We start from the raw sequence: 19,713 nt of genomic DNA on the forward strand, positions 1-19,713 counted from the left end.
TTTTTTTTTTTTTTTTTATCAGTGACGTAAAATATAACAAAGATTATCTATATACGTCGGATTTTAGGCTGCGTTTCGTAAAACGCAGGACTAAAGGGAGGAGCGCAACTTTTAAAAAACAGATATGGGACGATAGAAAAACATGTTCAACCTCGTGAGAACTTTGCTTTCTTGTAACTTTGCTTCTTGAGTTTATCTCTCCCCTAGAATTCTTTGTAAAATAAGATCTTCTTCACGTTTCTATCTTCACGTACTGTCCGGGTATATGAAAGTTTCCGTTTGCTTTTTGATTTTTTTCTTTTTCGAAACAACGAATATATATTATTTTTTATTGCACGTGTTAGTTTTTGTGTGATGCTCTCTTTGGTTTTTTTTTTTTTTTCGAGTCCAGAGAGACTCGTTTCGAAAGCGCGCGAATCTCTCGTTCTCAAGATTTTATCTGTGCGCGATGAGGGGCGAGATTTTATTTAAAAAAAACTTTAGCGTTTTTACATGTAAAATCTCTCTCTTATCCTGACCCCTCATTAAACGAGCAGATTATTTTCCCCCGCTTTTTTTTGCTATCTTTTGTTATTATTTTCACAATATTTTTAAAGTTCGTAAGCTTTGTTCGCCGAGATCTGAATTTCCTTTGGCACCTCCAGCGGCACCGATACCGCGTACTTTTTTTTTACACTGTGCATCTCATGCATGAGTCCTTTCTTCGTCTCGAGACTCTTATAAGTACTGTACACCACGAACCAAATGTAAAAGCTCGTGATTATTAAAAAGAAGGCGATCAAACCTGAAAACACCATACGGATTTCTTTTAGCAAAAAACAAAAAAAAATCTACCTAGATAATTTACGCAACGCGGATGGGGATTTTTTTTTATTTCAAATATATATATATATATAAATTTACGTACGTTCGCAAATGCCCGCTCTTCCACCTAAAATAGCGAGGAAAGGACAGTCTTCTTCTACTAGGAACAAGGAGATCGCCAGGGCCGCTATAATAGTAATCTTGACCATCATCCAAGGTGCCATAAAGTGACGATTATTCTAAAAACAAAAAAATAATATACACATATATATATATATGTATATGTAGAAAAAAAATCAGATATAGCGTATGTGACAATATTTCAATTTTCAACGACGTGATACCGTTAGAGCTCCGTAAAGAAGTAACATGGTGGAGATGAAGTGGATAACCGTGATGACGAGGCCGCAATACATCGCGTATACCATCTCTGCAAATATAAAAAGCGTCTTTTCGGGAAAAATTACGTAACGAGGAGCGCGATGAAAAATTTTTTGTTTTGTTTCTTGTTGATTTCTCTATGTTTCTCGCATAACAATATGCAAATTATCTCTTTTTTAATGACCGGTTGCGTTGTGATGCGCCATGTCCATTATCTTGGCGTTTGCATGAAAGTGATTCGATATCTCTTCCAAAGCCTCCCTCTCGAGAGCGTCTTCGGTGTCCTTCACCACCTTTTCCAGATTTCTCATTCCGTGTATAAGCGCCATAATAAAAAATATCATACTTAATCCCGATGAGAACTGCAACAACACAATTTTTTTTGAAGAAAAAAATGCTCAAGGACTGCGACGATCAAGTCTCTCTTACGGAGAGACTGATGTCAGATTTTTTATGTACGTGTATATTGTTACCAATTGGAATATAGCTATTAGTATAGTTCCCTGCCTCAGGTTGAAATAGTACATGAAATTCTTCAACAATCCGATCTTCATCTTGGCTTGTGCGTTTGAGATCAAACGGATTCAAGAGCTTCTCTGAAAAATTTTTATCAATTTTATTATTTATACTCTGAGCAAAATATTTCAAAAATCTATATCACTAGAGAGAGAGAGAGAGTCACAGAGCGTGTTGGATCCATTATAAGTTGATCTTGACGACTCCTCTTAACGAAACTTTATATTCCACATTATTATACCGCCGACACTCCGTAGCGATCGAACAATCACGAAGATAAGACGAAAGACAAATTATATATACGCGTGAAATAAATTGTCGTTTTACCTTTGCCGCAAGCAGGTGCGCTCCCACGAATGTGCTCTAACGAACGCGCTCGGAATACCACCGTCTCTGTTCCGCGATGGAAATCAATAACTTTCACCTGAGCCCCGCACCTCCCCCGAGAACAAAACGTGGAATCTATATATCGCGCGACACCCTCGATGAGAGAAATCGTCACACGACGCGGCGCGTTTTCGTTTCTCGAAAAGTGTAGTTTACGGAGCAGAGAAAAACATTCGCGAGAAACAATGCGTTTCGAGGGGTTGCGAGGATTGGAAAACGGGATTCGGGGGTGGTTGGATATACGCCGCGAAGAGGAAAGTGCTGCGTTAGAAGGAGAATACGAACCACACCGAGAGACGAGCGTGAACCACCAGGCGCGCACGCGCTTCCACTCTTCAAAATACATCTACTCCGGAGGATTGATCATTTGTTTATATACGTTGATTAATACGCGATGTGTAACTTGTTGAAATTCAAAAAAAAACTAACTACGTCCTGGAAGAAGTTTCTAAGTTGGTAATTTAATCCTTCAAGCGCGCGCACACGTACGTGTATTACATTACTTAAGAATAATAACAAGCAAAGTCTCTGTAAATTTCAAAAAATTCAAACATTTTTTATGCACAATTACAGTTTTTATTTATTTTATTTTTTTTTTTTCAATTAACGATTTGCGCAAATTCATTCGAATTTTGATACGTGCGGATGAAAAGAGTTTTTTTTTTATAAACTGTCAGAATTGCGGACTCAATTTTAAGCAACGGTCCCCGTCACATATTTTGAATTCTCACACACATGTGAAAGTTGGTTCGATCAAATCGAATCATCTTCTCAAGTAGTCATAGAAACGCGTGACGTGCGTGTATCGATGTTACGATGTCGCCAAAGCTACACGACTAAACGCGATATAGCATTCGCATTCGGTAATTAAAACACAATAATTACATACACGGTTTTTTTGTTAAGCAAATTTCCGGGGGAGGCGTCAATATGGATCGAAAGTATCAGAGAGTCGGTTTGGGAGTAGGCGCGTTTCACAATCCGCCGATAGCAAAATACAGCGAAGAAACCAGAAATCTTATCAAATGTAAGTAAATAACCCCTCTGACACTCAAGTACCTACAGTGTTTCATTTCTAATGTGTGTGTGTGTGTGTGTGTAAATGAATAATATTTAAATATATAACTCTCGGAAGATGTTTCACTTGTTTTCGTAACGCAAAAAAATGTTCAATTTTTTAGTGCTGATGGAGGAATCCAAGCTGACAATGTTACAGAGAAAAACAATCCAGAATGCCGTGGACAACGGCGAGCCTTTGCCGCTTTCGGTTGAGAGGACGAGAAAAAAGGACGACAAAATCGAAGACAATGGAGTAAGCGTCGTGTTAAAAAAAAAAAAAAAGACACGGTAGAGAAGTTAGTTCGTTAAAAAAAATAATTTCGTTAAAAAAGTTCGTTAAAAAGAATTTTCCGCTAGCACCTTCTTAAATCGAACAGTGCTTGGAGAAGACGGTCGCAAGAGACGATAATAAGCAGCGGTGCTTACGAGAGAGAGCAGTACCGAAGAACAACGCCCTTACGTAAAAATTATTACATATTTTTTCTATTACATGTAACGATAATAATTTAGCAGCTGTATATATAAAAAAAAAAAAACAGGATATACGTAATTATTGACATATGTATTTTACGTCAAATCTCAGTCGACAAGGATAAACAAAAACGTCACTTGGCGTGTATGATGGCTTATGGGAAAGATATGCCGGCGACTCCGCACGGTCCTAAGATTCTGCACAGACCTAGACGAGAACCGCAACCGATCGAAACCGCGGATCTTCTGAACGACCGTAAGTTACCTATCTTCTCCAAAAAAAAAAAAAACAGTTTTTGGAGAAAATTAATCGTTCGAAAAAAAACAGAAAAAAGTTTTCTGAGTTGCTAAAAATTTTAAATATATATATAGAATTTTATTATTCGTGTATTGATATAAAAATGCAAGTTGCGTAACCGCGTCACCGTTGTTTTCAAGTGGTACAAGGGATACGAGAAAGAATGGATTTCTTGCGCGACATGGAGAGTCTCGGTATGGGAAAGAAGTATCGAACCATAATACAGCAGGAAATAGCGCAGAAAATACGACTGATCGAGTCTCTGGACAAGTCGACGTCCGACGAATTGCGAAATGAGATTTGTGAATTTAGATTTGGCGATAGAAAAAAACCGTCGCCGAGACCGTTCCTCCCGCTCGGAGAATTGGAAGAAAATTGATCAAAGGTGGTGTGTTTTTGGAAAAACGTGAGAAGAGAAATAAAAAAAAACTGCGCATTTATCCCAAACTCGATGTGTGTTGTTATTATTATTATATCAATGACAAAGAAATATATATATATATATATAAACTTTAAGGAGAAAAAATGTAATTGAGAGTTTTTCTCTTTAAATTTTTTATACGCAGAGAGCCGTCCACGTTTTCCGTCGGCTATGTTGCTTCGTGCAAATTCCGCGCCGGGACGTTGTGGTCGCGCGGAACATCTTCGCGTTTCCCCGCACAGCAACGCTCTCTCTCAAATCTCTCGAACACATTCTCTCGTGCTCGACGACCCGCGCTCGACCGTCGGCGGGTTGTTTCGCGTTCGTCTCGTTGTCTACTTGTCAGAGTCAGTCTTGCGCCGTGCCGCGATGGTGCGCGACGTGCGATTGTTTTGTACCACACGCTATAGTGTCGTTTGACGTGTCGCAAACGTAATTGACACTAGCTGGGTGCGCGGTGTCGCGGCTAAACTTCGTTCGTTTTGACACAACCCGCGCCCCGGAACGCGGTCGGCTCTAACCTCTAGAACCTTGCGGCCTGTCGTCGGCCATTGGCCGTCGTCCAATATTTTCCACCGCCGGTTTAACCGTACGGCGAATGATCCACGGATAATCCAACATGGCGTCGACCGATCTGTCGTTCGGTAAATGATACATAAATCCGCATGCTGCGTAAAGCCCCCCTCGTAACCCCGGGTCTCCCGCCCGCGACAAGGTCCGGTTGTTCCGGAGAACGTCGACGACGCTTTTCGTTGACGCGACGATCGCGAATACCGTCGTCGACGTTCGAAGGAAAAACTACGCGATTTATTATTCTACGGATTATCTTTCCGGTTTTCTTGTTCGATTGTTCTCGTGTAAAAAATTACAGGCCAGATCATGCTCAACGCGTTTTCTCGTTTACTTTTGTAACCGCCTCCTCCGGATCGACGAAGGTCGTTCTCGAGGAATCGCGATCCCAACTGTTGTTCATCTCAGACGATGTCAAGGATGCTCCCGCGAACGCACCTCGTCCAACAATCAGCTGATCTTCGCTACATATCCGCGAACATAAATCACATATGCGCGACCACTCGAGAGAGCCACTCGATACGTGATTAACGGTAACAACGTGCGTGTTTTGTTTGTTATCGCGACTCTCCCAATCCCGTTATCCAAGAAACCACTCGACCACTTTGGATGTTGAGCGTGATTTTGAGCTGTCAATCCTCGGCAGACGCTAGTCGAGGTCGCGTCGCGGGTTGTCGAAGCATAATTGTTAAAAGGAAGTTGAGGAATTGTTTTTTTTTATTTTTTTTTTATTTACGTTAACACCGTATTTGTTGCTGCGACACGTCCTGAGGACGCGTCGCAACGAGATCTCGCGGGTTCTCGCGCGCAGAAAGTGTCGCAACCGTACCTCTTGCTTCTTTTTAACAAAAAAAAGAAAAACAAAAAAATAAAACTAAGTTTATTCGTTGCGGAACGGCGACCGATACGGAGTGTGGCTCTCCGCAAGTTGGTGTCGTGACGCATGACCAACGAGAGCGCGGTCGCGGATATAGAGAGAGCGAGCGGACACTCTCCGCTCTCTCGAAGGCCTCTCTCTCTCTCGACGTTAAACGTCGTCGCGAGCGAGTTCTCTCGCAAGAGACAGAGAGCCCCATATCTTATATATATATATACATTTTTTTTCTCTCTCTTCCTTATGTCTCTCCCAGGCTCCATACCGGCTTTCTACAGAGAGGTCTACGACAAGATCTGCTCGCCCACCAGCGGGAACGTGAAGCTCGAGGTGTTCAAATCCCTTCTTGTCAAGTCGCAATTAAGCGGTTCCGTTGTCAGCCAGGTATGACGAGATTCCCATTCTCATATTTATATACTATGTACTACCTACATATTCTCAATCTTCGCTTTTCTTCGTCGCTTGTTCTTTCCCCCCCCCCCCCGCTGTATTCTCGCGCGTTGCGAATATTATCGTCACTCCCTACGTATAATCCCGTAACTCCAAAACGCAAATTTTAGAGGAGAGCAGTTTAAAAGAGTTTGAAGCTTCCATATAGTTTCCCTAGTTAAGGGATCTTTCGGTTTTAAATTTTTACCTTACTTAGGAATATTTTTTTTTAACACTTGGCGACCACAAATAACGTGACTTTCTAAGCGTCACCATGCAATAAACTGAAAATTCCATATGTGACACTTATGTAATTAACACGTAGGGAGTGACGTTATTACAAACGGTCAAAAAATCAAGAAAGCATTTTAAATTGTCACGTTCACAATCAATCAATAGCCGAGTAAGCAAATCCGAGATAGCGAGTTTCAAACGCGAGCAAGGAATGTGCTCACAGGATTTCTCAGCTTATCTGCACGACCTTTCCCAATACAGAGTCTATCTTTCTAAAGGAATTATACAACCACGTGCACGCGCGCGCGCGCGCGCACACACACACACTTGTGGCAAGAAATTCCTTCTTTGTGTTTTACGCGAGAACGTAAGACGTTAGAAGCGAATAAGTGTTGGCGCGAATAATTTATTCTTCATATATTTCGCGATGGTCCGGTGGAAAATTTTCGGAGCGGCTCGAAGGTAATTTCATTTTAAATGCTTAAACTAACGCGGAGATATATCATGTGGTTTTCTTAGAATCACCGACACGTTAACACATATAGCTTATTTATATTGTCTCACGCAAACATTTTTTTGCGATTGTTACGGCGAGTTTGTTTTTATACAATTTTATCTTTCAACGATCGTCTCTCCAAACTCGTCAACTTGTTGCGTCAGTACGTTTGCGCGTTTATATCCACGATCACGTTTTCTCTCGACGACATTCGCAGCAGCTCGAAATGTTTATCCCGCTCGCGCGCGCGAATTAATTTATTCAGTCCCGCGGAAAAAAAAAAAAACTATCGGCGCCAATTATACAACACGTTGTAATATTTTTTTCCATACAAACACTTCAAGTACCGTTTGCTATACATATATATATATATATATATATATATGTGTGTGTGTAATATCGGTGAAGCTTTTTATCAACTTTAAACACGCCTGCCGGTGATAGCGCGCACGGACGCCCCTTCATAATAGTGCAAGATTATGTGGCAGGGTCAACCATACCCAGTCTCTCTCTCTCTCTCTCTCTCTCTCTCTTTCTCGCACACATATATATACACAGTCTGTTTTCCAGCAACAACGTCACACACAAACACACGTTCCAGTCGCATTCGTCGGCGAGTGTCGACTTGTCTCTTATCTGTCCGCTTAAAAATGCAAAAAGAATTGCAGATCTTACACAAACTTTCTTCCCGGGTCTCGAAAGAGTTATCGCGCGAGAGATATCAAATGAATATTGTGGGAAAAAAAAAATAAATATATATTGCGCGAAATGGAAACGGACGTATTTCGATTTCTAATCAAATTTGTTATCAATCTTATTGTGTGTTAAAAGTTCTTATCGTGTATATTCGGTAGCTTCGAAAGAGAGAGAGAGAGAAGATTTATATCGCGAGTGAAGAACTTGTTGCGCAAAAATCTTCGATAGAAAAATGACTAAACTGTGCGACATTCAGAAATGTCACGTCGTATCACGATCCGTGTCTCTCTCTATCTCTCTCTCTTTATTGTACTAACAATATAATCAAAATAGAACTTCAGTGCGCGCGCGCGCGCGCAGGGCCGCACTGATATATTGGACTCTCGCTTAAACAAACAGAGACACAATCCTGTTATACATTAAAACAAAAAATAACACGTTCTCTCTGACATACGCGTTAGATACTTGTGCAAAAAATCTCAATCTCCGCTCACGTTCGAGGGGCATGTTCGAGCGCAACAATCGCACGCGTAACATACATTTTACGCGGTGCCACACGCGCGGGTCGTCTTCCTGCTAGGTGAAATCGGTTTGATTGCCGTCTTCCGCATTGATACGCAATGTGTATGCGATATCTTTTTTTTTTTTATATCCCGCGAAAAATCGTCGTTTTCGAAACGAACACAAAAACGTTTTTGTTTCTCTTTTCAAACTATCGCAATTAACATATCTCTCTCTCGCTCTGTTTTTTTTCTTGGAAGTTTGCGTAATGTTGAAAAAAAAAAAAAAAATTAATTTTGTTCCAGTCTCTTAATTTGCGACGATTTGTCGCGAAGTGACTTGTCCGCGATGCGCGACAAGTTTCTTCTTTCTGTGATGTGGAACATATGTTTATCATATAAAAAAAAATAATAATCACAAATACGCGATAATATCAGAAACACGTTTTTTTTTTTTTTTTTCGAATGCGTTTCGCCGTCATATCGTAAGGTATTTGCTTGAGCATCTTGAGATTACAGCATATGTGTCTCTTTGGTTGTACGCAAATGAGAGATGATGATGAGTTGCCGCTCGATTCCAGTTTGCCTGCGCATAATTATCTCGTATAAGAGATTGTTGCGTGACCGCGCGAGCACACGCAATATATCTCTCTCTCTCTCGTTATACACGTGCTTTCTTACCACCCCGCGAGATTATTATAACCATTTAGTCTTCACTCGTGTTTTTTTACTCTATCGCAATGGAACTTTATTTATATTGACACAAAATGTCAACGTGTTCTCACAAAGAGCGTGTAATTTGTTGTTTTTTCTTACGATAAAAAATTTCATCTCTTCGAAATTACAAAGCGAAGATACATCCGGGGTTCAGAGCTGTAATTAGATTAATAATTCAATTAGATAATTCAACGAGAGCGCGCGCATCGTGCGCGCGTTTATAAAAAATTAAATTAATCTTTGTTCGAACGAACAAGGGAAGAAGGAACGAGATCACAGAGGTGGATTACTTTCGTTTATGACCCTAATCTTTGGAATCTTTATTCACAAAGAAGTTTGTTTTTTTCAGTTGCGTTACTTTGCACCGTGTGAGGTGCGGCAGCGCGTGTGTGTGCATTTTCGCCGCCCCGTTTTCTCGAGTCATGTACTTCTTTTTTTTTTTTTTCCCCATTGCCGCAACCAGCGCTCACTAAGTAGCCAGTTGCGATTTTGCGAAGATCGTAATTTGCAACCGCTTGTTTTTCGATCGATAAACTTTAAAAATTTTACGAGCGGAAATCGAACAAAAACTTTTATTATCTTCAAACTGATATTGCGCGCGCGCGCAATGTTCCTAGAAATAATATAATTAGAGAGTGTGTGCGTTGCGAGTATTGAATCTTGAAAAAAAAAACGGATTTCTTTTGTGTTATTTCGCAGATATGGAAGTTGGTGGACAACAAAACGGGTTATCTCACGAGGAGCGGATTGTACAAAGGACTCGCTCTCGTTGCTTTCGCTCAACAAGGAAAGCAACCCAGCGACAAACTGCTGGAAAACTCCGAATCGCAAGGTCAGTCGAGATTTTAATTCGATAAATTTACTCTTTGATTTTTAATTCGCGAACTGTTACGCGACTGAGAAAAAAAACAATTAGAAAAAAATGCGCGCTCTAAAAAATATTAGAAAATTTTTTAACGTGTGACTATTAGTTGAGAAAACGAAATAAAGAGTGGCGATTAAAGAAAAGCGAGATAACAAAGTGAATAAATGAGGGAAATAATCGAGTAACAATTAGTCAGTTATATAATTCGTGATAAACTTATCTCCCCCGATATTTTCAATTGTGAGCGTTCTGTGAAAGTTTTGTTTTGTAATAAATAAATCTAATTGTCGACGACAAATGTGCTTAAATGAGCACCTAAAACGTGTGTCTCGGCAGCGCGACGAGAACCTGCCGGCGTTTTAACTTCCAAAGTCATTGACCAGCAAACTTATTACCGGTTTGCTTATCGGTAGAAAGTTTTGTATTATCGCAAGTTGACGCAAGGAAACGTTAAGTTCTTGTTAGAAGAGAAAGAAGAGAAGAATCACACGCGCGCAAGATTGTTTTCTACATTTCTTACGCATGTTATTTAACAAAAAAAAAAAAAAAAAAACAAATTACAAAAAATTTTTCTAATTTTCGTGAAAAAAATTAGATTCGCGATTTTACCGTTTGAAAAATTGTCCTCTTCTCCTGCAACAATATTCTCGCTGCACAACGGTGAAAATGTGAGGAATAAAAGATGATTTTTTTTTTTTTGACAACAACACACCGAGAGTCGTCGTGAATGGTGAGATTGTGGGAACGTAATAAAGGATTGCTATATACACAAGCAAGGTATATCACGAGGTCACAAGGCTCTTTCAGCATCGGAGTTGTCGACGCGACACGATGATTATTTGCTGCCCGCGACATAACAATACCGCGAAATCTCTTGCTTGCTTGCTTGTTTAAGATAGAAGAAGAAGAAGAAGAAAAAGAAGAAAACTCTACAACTACGACGTCTTGGGAACAATTGTTGGGAAGAAGAAGAAGAAAAAAAAAACTTTTACTATTTAGGTCAGAAAATGTGTGTGTTCTCAAAAAAAGGATCATTCGTTCGCAGAATTACCGGTTCCTGTCTTGGGCGATCTGTCGGAAGTGACGCTTCTAGCGCAGAGATTACACAGAGGCAATCCCGCCAAGCTGAATCACACGTACTCGGATATCTGTAATCTCGATACTATTGAGGTTAACCTCGTTCCCGAGAAGAAAGGCATCTTCCTGAAGCATGTGGAGTATCACGTCACCAGCAAGGTATTGATCAAATATGAAAGAGAAAATACGTAAATTTATCACACTAGGTATATCGGATATTTCTTAATTAATTACGCGCCAGTTAGATAGAAGTTAAATTACGAGGAATAAAAAAAATTGCATAAATAAATTTACGCAAAGAATTTTTTAGAGGTTCAATTCGGTCGTATTCAGACGTTACAATGACTTCGTGTCACTGTACGATCTTCTCCTGGCCCGGTTTCCTTACAGATTGATACCCAAGTTACCGCCGAAGAAGATTGTGGGAGGTAAATATATATATATATATAACGCAACTTTAAATGTTAAATATGAACAACAGAATTATAATTTTCTTTAGAATCTTATCTTCTCGCTTATTTCAAACATCCCTTTTTTTTTTTTTTACAGCGGATTCGCATTTTCTCGAAGAAAGACGCCGTTCTCTTCTTCGCTTTCTCACGTTGATTGCTCGTCATCCGGTAGTAAGCGAGGATCCGATCGTGCAGTTCTTTTTTACGTATACCGGTGACGAGACGCAGCATAAGATTCGCGAGGTGTTCAGACGCGTGCCCGACGAGTTCGCCACGTCGGATTTGTCGTCACGAGCGAAGGAGCTGATGCCACCCGAAACGCTGACCGAGTTCGCGAACAGTCGCGATCAGATACGCGTTATACTCGTTGGGATCTCGCGTTTGAAACACATTGCCGACGGTCTCGCGCTCAGATCGCACAATTACGCGATGGACATGGCCGATCTCGGGAATCAGCTGAGCACTTTGGCCGCGGAACAGCATGGCACGAGTACCTGGGTCACAGGCGGTTCTAGCATCTGGCAAGACATGAAGAAGGGCTTTCACGCAATCTCAAAGTAAGAGGTTAAATAAAGGTGTTTTGCGAAACAACGTGCTCGAGATTTCAGTTGCAATCGAATACAAAAGTTGTTTTCATTTTTTGTTTGTTTACTTGAGAAAGAGAATTAGATAACAAATCTATACTTGAAATCTTTACACCGCCCAACCGCGAATAGAAGTATTGGTATGAGATAAGATAAATGGTGTTGGAAAACTGTTTCAGAGAATTCAATTTGTTGTCAACCAGAGCGCTTCAACAAGCGGTCAGAGAGGAGACTATGGTGTGCGAGAGATTGAATCTTCTGCTCGATATTTTAATCGCTCACAGAATGTTGTGCGAGAGACACGAGCGAGGCGTAAGCGCCGATCATCAACGCGCTCTATCCACAATGTTGTCTCTTAAGAAGAGACAGATGCAAGGTGTTATCCGCGGAACTGACGTACGTGTATAAGACATTCATTAACTGCACGATTATTGTTTCGCCACGCAGATTGTGTTTAACTCGTAATTTTAACGAGCAAATTGCGTTTGCGCAAATTGTATAATTATTCGTCATCAACTTAAAGATAAATATAGAAATCCGAACAGTCATCGTCGCAAAAAGAGCGTAACTTCCTGCGGCGGTCTTACGCAATCAGTTCGTGTCGCATTGTTGAAAAAAAAAAAAAACGCGCGATTCAAACTGTGTCGCTTACTCAGTTTCAAAACGGGAGTACGAGCGAGATTTTCATTTTCATTCGCAGGCTGACACCGTCGAGTACCTCGAAAACAAAATGGTCTCCCAGGAGTCGGTAATCGCCAACGTCGAGCTGAGAAATTGCTTCTCCTTGCTTTGCTTACACATGGAGACCCAGCTCGTGCACGCTCATTTAGAAGTACTCGCCACCGTACTTCAGAGTCTCGTTAGTGTACAAATTCAGGGACATTCCGAAGTAAGTATTATTAATTCACATAACGAAACCAGGTTATTGTTAACTAAAAATAAGTAATAAACACGATTGATTTTGCAAACGAATCCAGAGATCTCGGTAAGCTATTTTTCCGCTTAAAATTCAATATTTGTATTTCTGAAATACACACAGAAATTTTTTTATCTTCATAGATTTGTTGACACAAATGTGTGTATTTGTTTGTTTTATAGCTGGCTGAAGTATGGAAACTGATTGAACCAACGATTACCAAATGTTTACCCGAAAAAGTAGCAAGTGGATCTAACGGAGGATAGCATAGGAATTTTTCATACTTTTTAGCAGATGTAATGGGTGTGTTTGTCAAATATATTATCAAATACTCTTTTCACTTTCTCCCTCTCCCCCCCTCCCCCCGTCCTTTTCCTTCTTGAAATCAATCTGAAACTCGCACAATTGCTAACAAATACGATTAGTGATACACAGATATCATTAGTATATGCTAGAGAAGAGAAAGATGTACAAAATTCCTCCATTTTTGATAAAAAAAAAAAAAAAAAAAACTGATATTAAATATTGATATTTTATATAATTGTCCGAATGGAAAAAGCGTTCAATGCAGATGTGTGTTTGTATTTTATAATTATATACCACTAAGAATCTCGAATGTATAGCGTAAATGTATAGACTTTAGAATTTTACATTCCTTGTTGTGTACTTATAATATATTTTATGGATTTTGAAAGTGTTATAACTCGACATTTGTTATATCACTTTATTATATGTACGTATAAGGTTTTTTATATAGGTTGTATATATCGTATTATTATATCGCTATACGTGATGCATTTATTAAACAGTTGCGTGTGTGTATATATATACATAAATATAAACTATTTTGTAGAAGAAAAAGAAAAAATTTTATATTATATGTATATACAGATATGTGAAACAATGCACCGTCTATATAAAATAAGTTTAAATTTATTTTCTTACTTAGCACAACACAAGCGCGCGCTACGCGCGCGCTATTATTATTTTCATTTTCATGTGTTGCATCAGTGAACACATAACCTGTCACCGCGATGACAGCTAATATATACATCTTATAAACTATATAATACACCTACGAGAGATGTCACAAATAACGCATGAAAATTAAACTCAAAAAATGAAAGAGAGAGAGAAGAATGGAAAAACAACACATGACTAAAGTCACGTGACAAAGAAAAGAGTAAAAAAGAAAATATTATACATATATTACAGATAATATTCTATATCTATATAATATACACATACATACACACACACATATATATATATATATATACCGTAATTACGTGACCGAGGTCAGTGACCCCGCCAAGGTCGCGCGGCCGAGGTCAGTGACNCCNCCNNNGTCNCGCGACCGAGGTCAGTGACCTCCCCCCCACCAAGGCCGCGCGGCCGAGGTCAGTGACCGCGCCAAGGCCGCGCGGCCGAGGTCAGTGACCCCGCCAAGGCCGCGCGGCGGAGATCAGTGACATTACTATAGTATGTATATAATACGTATAATACAATATAAAGTATGACTCATATTAATTGACGATGAAAAACATTTTTAATATATATATGTATATTAAAAATTTATATATAAATATTATATAAAAAAAATATATATATATATATACATACATAAAGACCACAGGGGAAGACCTTTAAAAGTCAATTTTTTTTTATGTTTTGTTTTTCATGTTATTTGGTAGTTAAAATAGAGCATTTTAATTATCCAAGGGAAAGAATCACAGGAGAAAAACTTGATAAGTCAATTTGTTTTTATTTTTTGTTTTTGACGTTATTTGATAGTTAAAATGGAATATTTTAATTATCGAAAGCGAAAAAGAGAAAACTTTTTGATAGATTTCAAGATAAACATTTTTATAAAACGTGTAACAAAAATACATATACGTTTCGAACTTTAAAATCACTCTCTTCTAAAATTACAAAATGTGATTTATCAAGTTCCTCCTCTGTGATCTTCATATATATTAAAAATGTTTTTCATCGTCAATTAATATACATACATACATACATACACACATATATATATATCCTATTTATTTCTTATAAAAACTAATGACATTAAACATATATGTATATATAGTTTTGTAAGAAATAAATAGAATCAATTTCACCATGTCTAATTAATGTAACTGATCGATTAAGCATCAATTGAGATCAATCATTTCAATTACTAAACCAATGTCATTTCAACGGGGAATATAAGCGGTCTATTACATTACTTTGCGAGTGAATTATAATAATATCATATTTAAAGTACACATTATTACAATTTCTACAATGTTGTCACATAAAAGATGATTAGTACATATATATTTTTTCTCTACATATTCATTTTACGTTCGAAGAAATCTTTTCTTTCGATGGTAATATAGTTTGCTGTATAAATAACTTACTGTGTATGTATCTAATACATGTGCAATAACATGTTTGAACTGCGGTGTGTCAGATGTCAGGCGTGTATCAATTCAAAATGAGGTCTTTAAGCGGTCAATGTGGCTCGATCTGTCTCTGTTTCCACGTGAGAAGAACAAAAAAATTGACACCCCCAATTCGAAGTGTCATGTAATAATAAAAAAAATTAAAATGAAAAAAATCGAGAAAATTGCGAATTAGCGAAACAGTAATCGTGATAAGTTTTCGAGTCATCCTCTTACATATATATATGTATATTTAAAGAAAAAAAACTACGCAATGTCTCTTATTGAGATTCTCGTCTCCGACACTGTAACGTTTTTTGAACGTATGACTTTTTTAAACTAAAAAAAAAAAAACGGTACTGTCGTGAGTGAAAAATAAAAATTAATAATTGCATTCAACAAACGACGCAGTTGGGAGGATTTTTCTTTCGCTTGTAGAATCTACAAAGATAATTAACCTTGACGTTGGTACCGCACACAATCCTTGTGACCGGTGGTCCTCATACAAAAAAACCCTTGTGCGGAACCCCTCCCGTTGGAGGACGCTTCTTTCGTCGCGCTTGAATGTCAACATCATCAGATAACGTTCCGTCCTCGACGAGCAATTCTCGAGAGAACTCGGGGGAATAAACGAGCCCGCGCGCGAGTATTTTCATTCCCTCCGAAGAGTCGGGGGGGAGGAGGAGGGGAACGGAAGAGTATATGTACTACGCCCTTACGTGAGAAAGGGCAGACTACTGAACATTGCAAAGGCAATTTTCCCCGACAATGCCGGCTACTTTGTTTCGGCCGTGTGCGTTACTTTGAGAGTTGCGCGCGTTGACTTCGGGAGTACTACCTATATTTTCGCATCTTCCGCCGGCGTCGCTTCCACGTCTACGCTAAAGAGATTCAGCTTTTCGTAGTCCCGGAAGAGTACCGGTATCCTGACGCAGTTTTCAGGCAAAAGAGACGAAGAGAAATGGCGGAAGCCGCCACAGCGTGGCGGTAACGTGGCGCGTTAATTAGGCGCCTCAGGCGATACCGACTAATTTGTCTTCTTTGTGTGCGCTCTATCATTCTCGACTGCGCTTGTCCGTACATGTTACCTCCCTCGCGTGTGTTATCGCGCGTGTTATCCGCGTACGACGTCGCGCGTCGTCTCGCTATTGATTTAAAAAAAAAAAAAAAACAAATTTCAGAAAACATTTTTCAAAACTCCTCTCCAAAGAATATATTTACATTTTATATCATTTTCTGTTTTCGATCTCGTCTCTTTGAAAAATGTACGTTCTCAAAAAAGTTTCTTTTTATATAGCGGGCACCGTGTATATATACATATATGTAGAAACGCGCATGCAGAGACGTTAAAAATTAAGAAATTTCCGCTGCCTCGGTCATTCTATAGGTATTCACATGGGCTGGCATGGTCCTGCGCCAAAATGCAGCAAAGTTCTTCTACGAGAATCATCTCGTTATCGTGACCAGCTGGGCGAATGCCGACTCGTTAAGAGGATTTCCTTTGACTATCTTTTTTTTTTTTTTTCTTTCACCTCTTTTCCCGATTGCTCCTTCTCCCGCATCTCGTTTGCAGGATTTTGCGCTGTTGCATAATGGGGACATGATAAGGGAGATGCGATTACAGTGTTGCGTATTTTTTTTTTTTTTTTTTTTTATTTCGCTTCAATTAAACTTAAAGAAAGTTTATGGACGTTATTGAAGTTATACGGAGAACGTTACGAGTTTGTGTACATCTGTTTTGTAGAATCCGTTCAAAATTGGCGCGTTATTTCAACGAACTACGAAAATTAAACTTTGATCACTCTTTCCCGGTTGTTTTAAAAGTGACTCGGCGGATTTTGCTGTTCTTGGCAGAATATAACGCGAGATTTATTAGAAAAAAATGAAATCGCAACGGGCAATGCGCGATTATCGCGCGTCAAACGCAGACACGCTAACTACATTTCTGTGGATAGATATTGTGTAAAAAATTAGCATGAAGTAAGTAAATAGAAATTGTGCGAACGAGAGACAGGTGAAATATTTTACCTACTTTTGTGAGAGATATTATATACTTCCAATAATTAATCTTTCAACAAAATTAATGAAGAGTTTAGGTTCCTTAAGAGTTAAAACTAAACAACGCGAAATTCAAACGGGTCATGGAAGCCTTACGCTGGACGTTTGTTGCGGGAATAAACAATTAAAATAAATATATATATATATATATGTTTCTTTTTGTGTAAATTTTTTACACGTGAGTTTTAATTGAAATTTCAATTCCTAAATTCATATAGGATACTATACTCGCATCACGTGCATAAGAAATCCCCGTTTGCTCCCTATCTACTTTTAAAATATTGCGAAAAAAACACCTCAGAAATCGAACCAGGAATCTCCGCACTAAAAAAAAAAAAAAAAACAGTTTTGTTGGGATAACAAAAATTAAATCAAACCAAACAAAGTGTTCTGGAAACCAAATTTTCGTTGAGATTACCAAAATTTGATAATCAAAACTTTTTTCAGTGCGGCTTTCCGTCCCATAAATACATATATATATATATATATATTCCGCAAAAAAACATCCAGCGTAAGGATTTCGTGACTGTCTAAATTTTGCAATGTTAGTTTTAACTTACAATATTTAATAACACAACAGTTATATAACGAACTCATACAGAACTGGCTGCGGTTGTTGGCGTGTAAATTAGATTTATTACCAAAACACATATACTTCTCACTTGCGTCGCCGCAAGTTTCAACACTGGTTTTTTTTTGGCTCTTTTTGAGCAAAAAGTACGTTATCTTATTTATATACATTTAAGACCAATACTAACACAACTAATATATATATCTATATCTATCTCTACAATAATATATCTATATTATATGTAAAGCTAATATATTTATATAAATACAGGTTGCAATTTGCTCGCTGCTTCTCGACTATCGATATATGGATGTTATATTGTTACGGAAGTACGAAATATACATATATACATATATATATATATATATATATATAGAGAGAGAGAGAGAGAGAGTAAAAAAGCAAAAATAATATGACTATAAAATAGTATGACATATAATAAATTTGCAGATACGTTATGCAATATGTTACGGAATACGTTATTGACACAAAATTATTTCTCTCACACAGATTACATGTAAATAACGGTGGATTTCATATGATCATCATCTATCTCTCGTATATCTTCATTATACGAAATGTGCAAATGATGTCGACAGATCTACATTATAGTGCAACGGAATATTTGCATTGCGTAAATTTGCTTCTAACGATGCGTCCGAACGAAAACTCGTTCGTTGCGCTAAATTTGCTCGGCGCATAATTCGGTCTGAAATGATCGTCAAAAGCGAACGAAAAGCGTAAATTTCCCTTTAAGAGACCGAAATGTACGCGGGAAAAAGAGAAATACGGTTATGCTCTTTTCGAGAGCAGCTCTCTGACGATTCGCTGTCCGAGTTTTACATTTGCTATGGTGGGATTTTTATTGTCGACCTGTTTCTCTACGGAAGGATGTGCCGCCTCCGGGGAATTTAAAGCGTCATTCTGCCATTTTCTATTCTATTGCGCTCTCTGCAGAAATAAACTTCACCGGCTGCGTCGCTTGTAAAACGCATCGGGTTTTTCGGCTGTTGGGTTATTTTATGCGCGGACTGCGGATTTCGCACATCAATACGTTTTGGCGAAGAATTTTATTTAATATTAAATTTCTTAATCTCTCCGAGGAGAAAATGAAAAAAAAAAAAAAAAGACAACTATAATCTCAACGTATACAAATCTAAATATAAATAATATAGAAAAATATACTTGTATAAATGTATGTGTAAATATATAAATAACTATTGTCGGTAAACTGTGTTGTGAGTGTTTTTACATGTTCGAACAACACGCGTGTACGCGAAACATTGACTACATTACTTGGAGTAGCCGGTTGTTCCACCTTTCGACAAATCTCCGCTTACTCGACAGGTTATTATCTGTAGAGGATAAGAACTTGACTTGAAGCGCATCTTCCCCACCGTTTTTTATTTCTACATATTTATCTGTTAGATAAGACTTACACGGTACCGAGAGTGCGCCGTGTAAAATTTATCTTTTCCGGTTTCATTTCACTGGAATATATAAATTTTACCGACACGTGTAGAACAACGCGCAAATCAGAGTTCTAACCAGATTAGATAAATTACCCGATAGTGTTTACCTGAAAGTGGAAACAACCGTTAAAGAAAAAGCAAAGTTTTATTCTTCATACGAGGCAAAAGTCTTGCAAAACGTCATGTGGCACACCGCGCACAAAGCTATAAATAAAAATCAACGGGTTAACACAAAGAGACTATAAATCTAAATATCATAGCTGCTAAAAATATCTTTGCGTGTGATCTTATGTGTCAAAAGGTTACCGTCTACGTAATACACGCAACAGAGTGTGTCCAGTTATGTATTGCGAGAACTTACGTATATATATACACGTGTGTATATATAAAAGACTGAATGTTATAAATTTGCATTCATATGAAAAAAAAAAAAAAA

General features: G+C 38.4%; 3 protein-coding genes across 10 annotated transcripts in view; 2 read left to right on the forward strand and 1 right to left on the reverse strand.

Annotated features, from left to right (window-relative positions):
• The window catches only part of LOC109858829, a 117,158-nt gene continuing 97,445 nt past the window's right edge, over positions 1-19,713 (reverse strand). Inside the window, exons 1-6 of one of the 6 annotated variants that reach the window (XM_020436468.1) lie at positions 5,242-5,447; positions 1,659-1,781; positions 1,370-1,547; positions 1,149-1,234; positions 908-1,043; positions 1-784 (exon numbers count right to left, since the gene is read on the reverse strand). In XM_020436468.1, the coding sequence (XP_020292057.1) occupies positions 591-784; positions 908-1,043; positions 1,149-1,234; positions 1,370-1,547; positions 1,659-1,739 (675 nt within the window). In that variant the 5' untranslated portion in view covers positions 1,740-1,781; positions 5,242-5,447 and the 3' untranslated portion in view covers positions 1-590. Of the gene's footprint in view, positions 785-907; positions 1,044-1,148; positions 1,235-1,369; positions 1,548-1,658; positions 1,782-2,028; positions 2,428-5,139; positions 5,179-5,241; positions 5,448-19,713 lie in introns of those variants that run through there. The other 5 variants (XM_020436472.1, XM_020436470.1, XM_020436467.1 and 2 more) reach the window with 5 other exon arrangements.
• On the forward strand, positions 2,455-4,342 carry LOC109858828 (UPF0193 protein EVG1 homolog). Of its 2 annotated transcripts, none has more exons than XM_020436466.1 (6): positions 2,455-2,540; positions 2,995-3,115; positions 3,270-3,400; positions 3,505-3,607; positions 3,731-3,874; positions 4,057-4,342. In XM_020436466.1, exons 2-6 carry the CDS (start codon positions 3,019-3,021, stop codon positions 4,293-4,295), a joined length of 714 nt encoding a protein of 237 aa, XP_020292055.1. In that variant the 5' UTR covers positions 2,455-2,540; positions 2,995-3,018; the 3' UTR covers positions 4,296-4,342. The 2 variants fall into 2 exon arrangements, with proteins under 2 accessions (XP_020292055.1, XP_020292054.1); XM_020436465.1 differs by having other exon boundaries at positions 2,466-2,544.
• On the forward strand, positions 4,585-13,802 carry LOC109858827 (sorting nexin-8-like). 2 transcript variants are annotated; one of them, XM_020436463.1, is made up of 10 exons: positions 4,585-4,981; positions 6,038-6,165; positions 9,553-9,685; positions 10,764-10,954; positions 11,106-11,223; positions 11,345-11,804; positions 12,011-12,227; positions 12,532-12,720; positions 12,809-12,816; positions 12,930-13,802. In XM_020436463.1, the coding sequence occupies exons 1-10, from the start codon at positions 4,957-4,959 to the stop codon at positions 12,949-12,951; spliced, it is 1,491 nt and encodes a 496-aa protein (XP_020292052.1). In that variant the 5' UTR covers positions 4,585-4,956; the 3' UTR covers positions 12,952-13,802. The 2 variants fall into 2 exon arrangements, with proteins under 2 accessions (XP_020292052.1, XP_020292051.1); XM_020436462.1 differs by lacking the exon at positions 12,809-12,816 and having other exon boundaries at positions 4,591-4,981; positions 12,930-13,625.

This window comes from Pseudomyrmex gracilis, unplaced genomic scaffold, assembly GCF_002006095.1.
Source record: "Pseudomyrmex gracilis isolate BER0280 unplaced genomic scaffold, ASM200609v1 scaffold_226, whole genome shotgun sequence".
NCBI classification, from domain to species: Eukaryota; Metazoa; Arthropoda; class Insecta; order Hymenoptera; family Formicidae; genus Pseudomyrmex; species Pseudomyrmex gracilis.